General features: G+C 37.5%; 1 protein-coding gene across 1 annotated transcript in view; it reads left to right on the top strand.

The window, feature by feature from the left end:
- LOC123764976 (clathrin interactor lqfR) overlaps positions 1-13,590 on the top strand; it is a 33,755-nt gene extending 20,165 nt beyond the window's left edge. Inside the window, 6 exon segments of the mRNA XM_069332991.1 lie at positions 1,166-1,379; positions 2,992-3,209; positions 3,622-3,683; positions 4,237-4,530; positions 10,850-12,639; positions 12,641-13,590. Coding sequence (XP_069189092.1) covers positions 1,166-1,379; positions 2,992-3,209; positions 3,622-3,683; positions 4,237-4,530; positions 10,850-12,639; positions 12,641-13,453 — 3,391 coding nt within the window. The 3' untranslated portion in view covers positions 13,454-13,590.
- The last annotated feature ends 277 nt before the right edge of the window (positions 13,591-13,867 follow it).

The following is a 13,867-nucleotide window of genomic DNA, read 5'->3' as shown; positions in this document are numbered from 1 at the left end:
CCTCCTCACCATCTTCCATACACATCATGAGTCCTCCATAAAGGTAAGATAAACATATGCACTGTATTGTAGTTAGAAAAAACATTGTATTCAGTATAAAATGTATTTGTAAGTTAATATTTTGGATGGGTGGAGAATGGATTAATTCAATTCCCTCTATTTCTTATGGGAAAAATAGCTTCGACTTAGGATATTTTGACTTACGATCCATCTCTGGGAAAGGATTACCATCGTAAGTCGAGGCCCCACTGTACCAGATATACCTCGATGAGTGTATCAGAATTCTGATCTTGGTTTTCAGTATATCTGTGCAAGTCCAGGGGCCTGGTAGTGTCTTGTCTCTGTGGTACAAGAGCTTTGTGCACTGAAAAGATACAATACTTAGGGGCAAGTCCAGAAATTAAGACTTGGCGTGACCAAAGAAGTGTTATCCTATACTCAAAGGTGATTCTAGTGTTATGCAAAGAAATGCCGATATACATTTAAGTAGAGGAAGAAACATAAGCAGTTGGGAAAGGTGTGGCTTTTTTGCAGCTCTTGTTAAATAAACATTTAATAATTTTGTTATTATTTTTGACTTGCAGCTCTAGTTAAACATATTTTAATTTTTAATTTTTTTTGCTTTATTAAATGTTCTTAAAATATTTTGCAGCTTATATAGGTTGAAGATGTCTGCAATTCTATAAACAATTCTGGAGTTATATAAAACTTGTTACTGTTTTGAAATTACTGTACTACTACTACTAGTGTCATTTTCTCTTACTTTCCTCGTATTTTATTTCATTTCTGATAATTTTATTACCTTTCTTCTTCCTGTACTTTTTATCTTCGTACAAGATACATGGGAATTGTGTGTGTTCATCAGAGAGTAGTCGTGAAAATTCATAGCTCAGATTTTCACATGAAGGTTAAAAAAAAAAAAAGGTCCAGTTATCTACTTTGACCCTCAATGATTTTTTTTTTACTTAGTCTTCACAAAGGTTCCATCCATTGACAGTCAATTATAAATACTGTATAGCATTTGTTTATAAAAATAAAAAGTAATTAATGGTGAGGAATAGGATTGAAGATCATAAATTATTATTATTATTACTATTATTATTATTATTATTATTATTATTTAACATTGTTAGTGATGATGTATGTATTACATTAAAACTTGCAGTGGTGATGAAGTGGAAGATACTGCAGATCCTGTAAATGAATATCGTGATGAGGAGATGAGTCCCAAATCTGGCAGAACATCAGTCACTGCCACCCCCATCACATCCATCACCAAAGCCTCAACAGCTCCTCCTGCCAAAAAATCTTCTAAACCCTCAAAGATGGTGGATTTAGGAGCAGCTGCAACTTTTGGGAAGGATGCTTCACAATCACAGGTGCATACTAAATTGAGTCCAAATTTCCCTAAGAAATAGATGTCCCTAATTGGGGGGTGTCTTTTAGCAGTGTTCTTCAAACTCGGAATAATGAGCCATTACTGGGTTGTGGGAAATGATTTGTGAATTGGTTTAAAATTTTCAAGACACAAATAATAGTACTGTACAAGGAAGACCCCTACTCTTATTTGAATTATTTAGCCCCTGGTGGCAGATATTTAAACTATTTTGACTGTATTGTGGTTTTAATAATCTCCAATAATAAAAATTATCTTGAAAATTAATAGTCATACATGCACAAATGCTAGTAGGTGGGGCATAAATAGCTAGACCTCACTTTCCCGTAGTCAGTGATAGGTAAACATCCTCACCTTCCACCATCCTCTCCCTCCCTCCACCATTCCTCTCCCTCCCTCCCCTCCCTCCACCATTCCTCTCCCTCCCTCCCCTCCCTCCACAATTCCCCTCCCTCATTCTCCCTCCCTCCCTCCCTCCACCATTCTGATGATGCCTGAAATATCAAGGATGGGTGGATTAAATGTTCCTAGACTGCCGAAAAAGCCACTTTCTTCAACAAAAAGTTGATTTACAAGGTTGAACAGCAGGCTGGGGTAACTGAGGCAATAAAAGACGGAATTAGTGTATCTGACACTGGGTTGAAGTTAAAGGAAGTGTCACGGTGGAGCCAATTTCTTCCGATGAGCAAGAAGGCTGATTTGATATGACATTTGATTGTAGCTGGGGTGGGGAGTTGAGAGGCTAGCAAAAGGGTTTTTAATTGGTACTGTTGCCATATCAAATATTAAAACGCAGCAAGGCAAGATTATATGAGTTCATTGCTAAGTGAGTGTGTCCTGGTGGAAAAGGGTTCTGTCCTGGTGGAAAAGGGTTCAGAGGAAACGATTCGGGACCTAAAAACATTATATCTTGGACGAGGCAGTTTTTTATGCATTCTTTGTAACTTTGTCTTTGAGCTCCTGTTGTAACTACTGTACTTGTAATCTGCATTTCGAAAATCCGGGACTCTGTTACCAGTATTATTATATTTGGCATGGATTTTTCCAGTGATAAATCTAATTTCTTTGATCATCATTACCTAGTCTGTTGCCTATTTCCATATTCTAATAATTTTCTGTTTGGCAAGACTAATTATAGAATTTTTCTTAATAACAATTGTTTCTTAATAATTTTCTTAATAATTTGTAATTTGCTTTACTAAAATGTGTACAGTAATTTTAAAAATATTTAAGATTTAATTAACAACATGTAATGGTCGAGGTCAGTGGCCATTTACCATGTGAGGGTGTACTGATGCCAAAACAAACCAAATACCAGCCTATGGTTTTAGTGACTACCAGACCTGTATATGAAGCTCCAGATGCTGGCCTCAAAGTCGGTCTTTATAACTGGCTGAACGCTAAAAAAGATGTCCTTAAATCGGGTGGACATACAAACTATTAGTCTAAGTTATATCATTAAATGTTCAGTAGTCTCTAGTTATACTGTATAATGTTTATATCAGTATTCTTTGATGGTCCTCAGCAATTATGACATGCAATGTACATGGTAGTAAATATCCTATTTGTGACAAGTCATACTGTTTGCTTTGTAGTCACAAGCACCTGCAACACAATCACAAAGTAATGACCTATTGGACGACTTGTTTGGAAATGCGACCAGCAATGGTACATCTAGTCCAGCCAAAACCTCCCCAAGCGGTGCTGAAGATGATTTTGATCCCAGAGCAGGTGAAGCTGGCAGTTTAAACAACAAGGCTGATTTTGGTGACTTTAGTGTTGCTTTTACAAATAATGCAGCAGAGGCTTCAGGGTAAGTACATTAGCTTGTGCTTCATTAGTTTAAAAGCTTACTATCAGTAGATATGTTAAATGACATTCCATTCGGAATACATACTAGCCTTGTTCCATTTAATGATGAATGCAAATCTTTTATATAAAACTACCTACTTTTTTAACTTTTTTGGTGTCTTCTTTGATCAAAGAAATTAAGTTCTACTACAATAATTTTGTAAAATGTTTAATGCCCTTAATGTGGGCATATAGTAAAGGAATATTATACCCTTTTAAGATCAGTTATCACAAACATTTATGCTGAAATATCTACTCGACTGTCTTCTGGGGCTTATGTTGATTAGCTAGTGATGTTGATGAAAATGAGGGTCTTTCTATTTAGTCAAATCAGTATTTTGCATCTGATAATCGATTTCTTTTCTCCTTTTCAGGAATGATGATTTTGCAGACTTTTCCTCGTTTCCTCATGAATCGGCAAGAACAGTTGCTACTGGTAAGACTCTTATGTCGGTATTGAATTTAAGGGAAAGAATAGCCTAGTGAAGTGGTGACCATTATGAGACGGCTTATCAGGGCACATCAGTTTGCTGCTAAACTGCTCTCACTGCACTATGTGTGGTGCTCTAAGTAATGTTGTTGGTGAGAGTAGTGCATATAATGGATATATTAAACTGAAGATAACCTGCAAACTCCATATTCCATTTGAAATGACACTACTGAGTGTGACTACACAGTGCACAGTTTAGTCTCTGTCAGTCAAATAAATGCATGACAAATAATTATCCATAGCTACTGTTAATTTCATATTTGAAGTTTTGACTAATTAGATAAATTATATTTTGTTCTTTGATGCATTGTGGAGTATATACTCGTATATATGGAGTATATATGGAGTATATACTATGGGTTGATACTTAACCAACCCACAGTCTGACCACAGCATAATTAGTTTCTACAGAAGTACAACTTAACCTGCTAAAGAGGTATACTAGTGCTATCAGTTGTGTAGATTCTCGGCATAATTAGCGTCTCTCCCGTTCCCGTAGGTGGCTCCTCAAATGCTTCCTTACTGATGGGAATGACCCCCACTCCAGCTGCCTGTGCTTCTTCCTCAACTACCCCTGCAGTATCTGGGGCAGCAAGTGTTCCCTCCAGTAATAACATGGACCTTTTGCAAGGTATTTTAGGACCTGCCACATCTTCCACCCACTCTACCCCATCAGCAGCTATGATTCCCTCAACTGGTGCTACTAACACTGATATGGGAGCATTTGTAGGCGGGCTTGCAGGACTTACACTCTCGCCAACAGCTGCTGCCCCCATGACGCCAGCTATGCCAAGTAAGTTCATTTGTAAGTTATTATTTGATTTTTTTCTAAGTGACTGCTTTTGTTGGATATGCTTTTTATGCTTTGTCTTTATTTACTGGTGTGTTAAGTATTGGACAAATTGAAAAAGCTAATTATATTTTATTTAACGCTAAATCAGATTGTTACGGCTTGCTCATTGAAGTTTTCCCATATTTTTTGCTGCCTATTTTAGATTTTTGTGACCTTGATATACCTGTTACCTACCAGCGATTGCAGGGAATGAGATTTAGCTCCTTATGCCTTTTCTCTTAGCCGTTTATATTTGGAGTGCTAATTACCTCTGTCAACATTTTCATCATATTTTTGGCTTCGACGGCCTCTTCCTACAGTGCATTCCACTTGCCGACCACTCATAGAGGAAACGGGAGCTTCCTTATATTTCGACCTGATTGCATATCCGGCTTCCACTGACATTCCTTTGTCCTACCTCCTCTTAATTTAAATAGGCTTCCTTTGTCCACTTTGTCTTTTCCTCTCAGGATCTTGCATGTAGTGACCATATGCCTTCTATTTCTTCTCTCCTAAGGTTGAGAGGGAAAGTTCCTCAACTTGTCCTCATAGTCAAACCTCTCTCAGTTCTGGTACTAATCTAGTTGCAAACATCTGAACTTTCTCAAGTTTCTTTTTGTGCTTACAAAGTGTGGGTTTCATGCTGGTGCTGCATACTCAAGTAGTAGTCTCACATAGACAATGTGTCTAGACTAGAAAGCCTCCTTATTTAGATTTTTAAATGACATTCTTATGTTTACTAACTTGCCATATGTTACTGATGTTATGTTGTTCATATGAGCTTCTGGTGTTAACATTGGTATTATGTCTACTACCAGGTGTTTTTCTCTTATTGTTTCTTGTAATTGCCTTCCCCTTATAGTTAAGTGCAGGTATCCTATCCCAATACCCCTTTTCATTACAGTGCTTTACATTTATTTGAATTGAATTCCAGCAGCCATTTATCTGTACACTCTTGAAGTTCATCAAGGTCTTTTTGCAGTATTCTGTAGTCCTCCTAAATTCTTACTATCCTCATTAACTTTGCATATTCTGCAAACATTGACATACGAGTTCATTCCGTCTGTGATGTCATTTACATAACATTTGTTCATTTACATAAATTGAAAAGAGCAATGGTCTTGAGACAGAGCCCTGTGGAGCACCACTTTCCTCTTCTCTCCATCCTGACCTATCTTCTCTTATTGTGATCCTTTGTTTCATGTCCGTCAAGTACTCGCGTACCCATTCCAGTTCCTTTCCTGTTATCCACACTTCTCTCTCCATCTTGTTTACTAGTTTTTTGTGTGAAATTTTGACAAAAGCATTCTGGCAGTCTACAAAGATATGGTCTATGCATCCTTCTATCTATTGCTTTATCTTGGGTAACCCTGTCATAAAATTCAATCAAGTTTATAAAGTATAATTTCCCCTCTCTGAAGCAATGTTGTGACTTTTATAAAATTTGCTCTCTCCAAATGTTCTACAATTGTTTTCTTGGTGACTTTCTCCAGTATTTTGGATGGAATGCATGTTAATGACACTGATCCAGAATTTGGTGTTTCATGTTTGTCTGTCTCTCCTTTCCTGAATATTGGAACTACATTTGTGTTTTTCCAGTAGCTCTCCCATCTCAAGTGTAATGTTGAACACTAGTTAATGATTGATTGTTGCCACCAGAGGCGGCAAGTTTATTGTGCACCCCATACTCATCCTGTGAGTGGTAGCACCATAAGGATTACAGAGTGCAGAACAGGTCTTTCTTTATCAGACCTCAACAGATTATTACATTAATAATTTCTTCTATCCTTCATACCTTAAAATTACAATGTCAGCTAGATACAAAGAATGTTCTATTTCAAGAGCTATAAATTTACAGTATGTCAATGAGTAACACAAGATCCCTGCCGCTTCCTTCAGTAACCATGGTGATGTTTGGTCTGGTCCTACTACTTTTGCTGCATCCAGTTTCTCCAGGTATCTTTTTACCTCTTCTTCTTCATTAACTTGATAGCCTAGTGTTATTTCTGGCTGTCTGTTGTCACCTCTCCTTGGACATCAATCTGGCTCTGGTTTATAGACCTCTGGAAACTCATAATGATTTCGTGCACTTCTTTGTCATTCTCGAAGAATGTACCTCCCTGTCCTCAGTGTAATTACAGTCTTGTACCATTGTTTACCTCTGTGTGTGCAACAGCTTCGTGCAGCTCTTTGCTTTTGCTGCAGTGCCATTTTTTAACTGCTGCTCTCCTGATTCTGGTATTCTCATTTCTGGCCCCTATTTAGTGTCTTCCCTATTTGCCTCTGTATCTATGTTCCTATACTTTTCCATTCCTTTCTTGCCTTCTCCTTTTTCTCCTTACACTGTTGAACCATCGGCTTGCATTCTCCTTTCATTCACTTCCCTCCTGAAAGAAATGAACTATTCTGTTGCTTCTTTCTATTTCTGTCATGAATTTCATTTCATTTGCTGATTTTCCTTCCATTTCAGTCTCCCATCTTACAGATAAGAGCTAACCCTCCTGTGGTCCCTTCTTCTATATTTCGTGCTCTTTATTCTGTTCCTGCCGCTTGTTCTACAGTGTTATGGTGCCACAGGAAGTGTGTGTAGTGTTCACAAGTCTTGCCCATCCCGTCTCCCCTCCAATATCTTCATCACCATGAGAATCCTTTGTTGACCAATCTATTTCACTATTTAAAATTCCCAAATATTAGGAATCCTCAGCAAATACTTTGATGAGGATTCCTTGCATCTTCTCAGTTTTGATCTTATCTCTCCTTCCATGTGGACCACCACCTGGTTCTGTCAGGTTGTTAATGATAACTAATTGCACCCCTTTCTATTTCTTGTTTGATGCTGTTCACTACCTGCTTTGATCTAACAGCATTTATCACTGTTGCCCTTATTATTTGCCTTGTCTCCCACGCTTTTGACTTCACTGGTGCTGTAATTTTAGCTTCCCCCATATAGTATTATTATCAAATATTATAATGATCATAATATAATACTATGCAGGCTAAGTTTGAATTTTATGCTAATAGGTCAAGTCTTTAGTTCACTTACTGTGAGAATAATATATCCAAGTAGTTATCTTCAGCAAATATTATAGGTGTTATCTTGGTACAGTATTTGATTTTAAAAAATTAAATACCATGTTAGGTGGTAACATGGATGATATTTACCTCATGTTTTGGTCATCACTTATTACTGCATTTACCCAAATATAAATTGCACTGTTTAAATATCAAAATTTAGGATATGTCTGACAATAGAATACAAAGATCCTATTAAGTAACAGCATCCAGCATCCCTCACAAAGGACCTCCACCCAGATTATTATCTTTCCATAACCCCACACCACTAATACCTTGATTAGTAAAGACAACTTTAAAAATAATTCTTGTTTTGTCATTAACACACTTGTTTCTCTATGCAGTATTTGTCTTTATTTGTAAGGTAATTTATTCAGGCTTTAAGTCTAAATATTCATGTCAAAGATGATGCAGGGACATGGGGTCTTCCTTGCTAATGTTTTGTAAATCAAGACATTGAAAGCAAAACATATTTTGTATTTTAACAAATACAAATATTTATTAATGGTTTGAAATGCATTATTCTTCGTGGCAAATGCTTACATCTGAGAATATATGAATTGGATAGTAGCTCCTGTTTGTATCCAACCACATCCCCACCCAGTGTGAAGTGTGAAGATTATGCAACCTTAGCTTGAAGCAGTCCAACACTCACACACAGGTTATCTTGCCTGGTAACCTCTTCCATAAATCCAAATCCTCTTAAGCCAGTTTTGACCCAGTTTTGACCTAAATTTTAGGTTATTAAATTTTTCATCTGTTTTGTCATCTATTGTGAGTTGTAAATATAGTACCTTTTCTATATCCACATTTCATTTGTTTATATATTGCAGTGATGTTCTTTATTATTTTTTTGTTTTTTTAGAAAATGGAAATTAAGCTTTTGCTTAATTTTCCAATGGGAAGGTTCCTAATTATCAGAATTAACTGTCATCCTTCTCTGGGCATGATATAAATACTTTTATTTGTTATATATTATTGAGACCAAAACTGAACTGCATAATTTAAGTTAGGCCTAAGAAGGGCAAGATAAAAGTGAAGAACATTAGATATCTCATTACTATCACTTCTTGATAGTGAATGAACAAGAGTAGTCAGCGTTGTCCACCACTTGTATAAGTGCCACAAACACGAGACAAATCATTGTTGACTACATGACTGCGATCGTTTCTCATTTTCTTCATATTATATGAAGATACTTATTTGCATGGAAAACTTTGGAGGGCACGTATATAAATTTTTGTTTAAGGATGCAGACAGTTATAGGAATTTACAGTCCCCAACTTCGTAAAAGGAAATGTAGTAGAACTTAGTAGAAGTTCATAAGCCAGATTTCCCATAGTCACTGCTATAAGTGGGGAAAATATTCCAACATGGGAGTGTCCCACTTGGCTGTGCATGTGTAAAACCAGCACAGAGTGAGTTAGTATATGAGATAAAGATGCTAATGGCAGCTTGGAATGTTTGTATATCCATGTAACCACTGTTTTGTTTTATCCAAGATTTAAGTACTGTACAGTAATTGTAACGAGGCAATAGAAAGATTTGTTTATTTTGCCAATACAGTACCGTGATCCCTCTGTGTCTTCTAAACTGGCAGATTCAGTTAAGTGATATTTTCTTCCAAACTTGTAATAAAGCAAGGAAGGCTCACAAGTAAGCATTGGCACAAAGCTTGCAGACGGTGGGAAGGTTGTTGTTGTTTTCCATGATGATTCGTGGTATTCCTGGCTGGTGACCATCTCTGTGATTCCTTTGTTTTTTCTTCACCTATTCCCCTGCCTTTTTTGTTGTGTAGCAGACTTGCAATTGGTCATACATACAGGCAGAAAGTCTGTCTCTGAATGAATTTGCCCATGAGAGGTATTTATCAATCTTATGTATTTCGATGAATCTGTGTACCCATCTCTTTGTATTGTATATATGCTTTTAGAGATTTACCTTGACAAATGGGCAAGTTTCACAACCAAACCAATATGGTATTATTACCATGCAGGAAATGAGTGTATGGGGAGAAGGAAGGGATGGGGATGGTTGGTGAAAGTAAAGGAGGGGGTATACATGGATAGGAAAAAAGAGAGGAGTATGCTTACTTTAACTTGTGTGCGCCCTTCTGCTTGCTTGTATTACATATTAGGTATCCTCTGTAAAAGGTGAGGTATCAGTGACTACAGGAATGTGAGAGTTAGCTTTTTATGCCCCACCACCTAGCTGTTTATACCTAGTGTACTAATTATCTCTCAACATTAACATTTTTATCATACTTTGTCTGTGTTATGAATGGAATTGGCTTCAACAACCTCTTCAGTGCATTCCACTTGCCAGCCACCCGTACAGGAAACAAGAACATCCTCTATCCTTTATCCACTTCTGTTTATTCCCTTCAAAATCTTGTATTTAGTTGTCATATCCTATCTGTTTCTTCTCTCTAAGGTTGCGAGGGTGAATTCTCTCAACCTGTCCTCATAGCTAAAGGCCTCTTAGTTTTGAAACTAATCTAGTTACAAATCTGTGAACTGTCTCAAATTTGTTTATGCTTCTCAAGGTGTGGGTTCCATGGGATTGCTGCATACTCAAGTAATGCAGGGATAGGAGGAAAGGGGTGTGGAAGCATGAGAGTGAGAGAGTGCGTGTGAGTGCTTGCGTGCGTGCGTACGTACGTACGTATGGGGAGGGAGGGAAGGAGGGGGGTGTGCGAGAATGGGAGAGGGATGTGCAGGGATAGGAGGGGGGGGGGGCAAGGATGGGAGAGGGTATGGAAATAGAATGGAGGTGGTGCAGGGATTGGAGGGAGATTTGTAAGTGTTAAAAAATATTGGCAGTAACTTTACTGGTACGGTATTTATTTATTCATTTAAATATATTAAGACATTACAATGCAATTTGCAATAATTTTGATGTATAAATGGTTCATTCTAACAAAGCCATAGATTACATCTTGAAAACTGAGGTTGGAGACAAGGTTGTGACTCTTGGTGTTGCATCATGCTCACACACAATGATGGGGTTTGAGTATTTTGTATTAGAATTTGACCGTTTCCTCCTAAACGTTTTCGTGCTGAAGATATTTAAACTTAGAAGTACCCTATTTATATTAGCTTGTGGTTACTGGCATGAATAGTTTAATAATTTAAAATTTACTAGCCAAAATAGAGCTTTTTCAATTTTCAGCATCAAGAAGCCAGGAAAGCAACCTTGATAATGTGAGAGAAGATAAACGAAAAAAGGATTACAAAGACTGAGGAAGAAGTAATAAGTGGAGAAGATGAGGTTAAGATTCAAGATGTAAAACCTATCCTTGGTAGGCAGAAAACTATTTTAAGATGCCTGGAAGAGGAGCTGGCAAAATCTGACCCAAATCCCTCTTTGATTGTGGCTTCTCTGGAGACAGTTATTAACTTCCTACCTGGAGAATTGACCCCACAGCAGTATGCAGGTTTGGACCAACCTAGTCAACAGGCACAGGTGTTTTATAAATATATCTGTGCCACAAATGTTGCCATGGTAGTACAAAATTTTTTGAATAATGGAGTCCTTAAGAAAAATTATGAATGCAAGAAATTGTTTTACAACTTTTTGGAAACTTGTTATCTAGAAGAAAGTGTTGGTGCATTACTGATCATACTAAATGAGAAAAACTTGGAAAAAGCAACAGTTGTAGGAGATTTGTTGGAGAGAGTGATATTATCAGATGCCTATTTATTCTGTCTGCTGAGACAGTGCTCGCTCTTTGTGAAAAAGGAAAGGCAATTAGCTGTGTGGGAGGAAACTGTTAGACTTCTCACTTCCTTGCCAGAAAAAGTTGCAAATAAACTCCAGAACAAAATTCCCAAAACCTTTATACCAAGAATATATGGCAAAGTTGTGGCCTATCACATTCTGCAGGCTATATATTTTATAGCTGATGGGCTCATCCATCATATTCCTAGTAACATTGAGGCCATTGGTAAACTTCTTGGTCAGTTGTGTTATGTTAGTGATGCACAAGCTGTGCTCACTCCTTTTGTCCACTGGGTGAAAAGGTGGTCGAGCAAAAACCACGTAGTTGTGAGAATCACACACAGACTATTCCAACATATCTCGCCAATGGCCAAAGAAAGAGTCATTGCAACCTTGTTAAAGATGGAAGTTGACCACAATACTCTGTATGTGCTGCTGGGTGATTCGGGCATAATTTGTCCGAAGACAAGATACCTTCTTACGGAAAAGTTTCTTATTACCAGACAGATTTCAAATTATGTATCGGTTCCTACCATTATTGGGTATTTGGCAGCTTCAGAGAGTAGCCACAAGGTTCTTAGAGCTACTTTTCAAAAGTTGTTAGATACTTGGTGTGATAAGAGCATCATGGCTCATGGATCATTTGAATATCACACAAACATTACGAGAGGTCTTATGGTTTGTCTTGCTCATTTCACTGCAACAGATATTGACCATTGTAGAGATAAAGTTATTGAAAAGATGCTTCATGGAGTTGGTCATCACCTTGACAGCCCAAATCATCAGATGAAGCTAGTGGGAATGGTTACAGCTGAAGAGTTAACAAGAGTCCTATGTTCAGATGCCCCACAACTCAAATTTGAATACGAAGATGATAAACTTACCCTTGACTTAAAGAGTTTAGTATGTCACAAAAAAAAGGATAATGTATGTGAAACTTCAGATGATGTAGCAAAAGTGGATGATGGTATGATTGACAGCATTTGTGAAAATAAATGGTGGCTGGAGGACTTTAAGTTGGAGTTACAAGATTTGGGTATGATACCCAAGAGTTCAAACACCATTTCCCAAGAAAAAGATGAAGCTTTGAAAACTGAAAATATAGAAAAGAAAAAACAATGTTTAGTAAATACAGATTTTTGCAGTGAACAAATGGGGTCAAATAGTTCTGAAGTACTGGACAGTGACGATGATGAATTTCAACCATATGATATGTCGCATGATACTCCCAAGACAAAAGTTAGGCTACCATCATATCCTCAAGAAGTGCTAGACTATACTAATTGAAGGCGAGGCAGAAAAGGTGGCAGCAGCTCTAGAGGTATCGGAGAAGATTGTACGGCGGGAATCAAAGAGGATGGATTCTGAACTCTCTGTAGAGTTGGCAAAGGTAGTCCTTAGTTTAGAAGATAATTATAGTACTCAAGATTTTGAAGAAAATCGTTTAAGAACTCTCATTGCTCTGACTGTCTCGCACCCTAGCAAGTGTGCACTATACCTTGGTGGGGAATTTTACGAAAGGAACTATAATATGAAAAAGAGGATAGATATTATACATTCTCTTCATAGAGCTGCAATTGAATTATCAGGTGATGATTCATCTACATCATCATTTCTACATGGTAATCTTGTAACTACTAGTAAAGATAAACATAATGTTTTGAAAGTTAATGAAATGAAAAATGTTGCTGGTTGCTTTTTCTTTCCACTTGTGCATGGCCTTACTGAGCCACGACCATATCTTGATTTGATGGACACCGATCGCTCTCTTCTGTGTGAACTTTTGAGGACCCTTGGTGTGATTGTTAAGGTAACTGGGCAGTGTGAAATGACTCTGAAGATGGCTGCATGTCTCTTGGAGCTGACATGGTTATTACGCACACATAGTGACTCTGAAGTTCGTGCGTCATGTTTAGAAGCCCTTGGTGCAGGCTTGGGGTGTGTACCCAATTCTGTATTGTTGTCATGTGTTCCAGGAGAGTTACTTGACTTGCAGCAGTGGTTAGCAATAACTTTGAAAGAAGATAAAGACAAAAAGTGTCAGCTTCTTGCTGCACAGTTGGCATTGAAGCTGAACAAGTGCTTCTCTTAGTGCAATATCTAGGACCCCCCTCCCCACAACATTCACTTTGTTTGCTGAACTTTAATAATGTACCACAACATTTTGTTAAGACAACTTGCCTTGATATTTTGTATGCAGATTTAGCTCATTTTCATCTGTGTGGTTGGTAGTAATTATACTGTACTGTGTATGAGAGAGAATGGAGTGGCAACAAGACGTTGGTGGGTTGTGTGCATGGCAACTTTTCCTATGCCTCCAGACTTGTATACAGTGATTTTTATTGTACTGTTGTTAAATGTAATTCACTTTGTGAATTATTGACCTGTAATAAATTCTTAAGGGTCCAGGATAATTTTTTTTCTTTAATGGAAGACCTGTCTAGGAGCTTTTTTATTTCAGTATGTTCATTTTAAGAGATTGGCTATTTATTTACTCTCTGGGTAT

Source organism: Procambarus clarkii, chromosome 29, assembly GCF_040958095.1.
Source record: "Procambarus clarkii isolate CNS0578487 chromosome 29, FALCON_Pclarkii_2.0, whole genome shotgun sequence".
In the NCBI taxonomy this organism is placed as follows: domain Eukaryota; kingdom Metazoa; phylum Arthropoda; class Malacostraca; order Decapoda; family Cambaridae; genus Procambarus; species Procambarus clarkii.
This window is presented reverse-complemented; position numbering and strand designations above follow the sequence as displayed.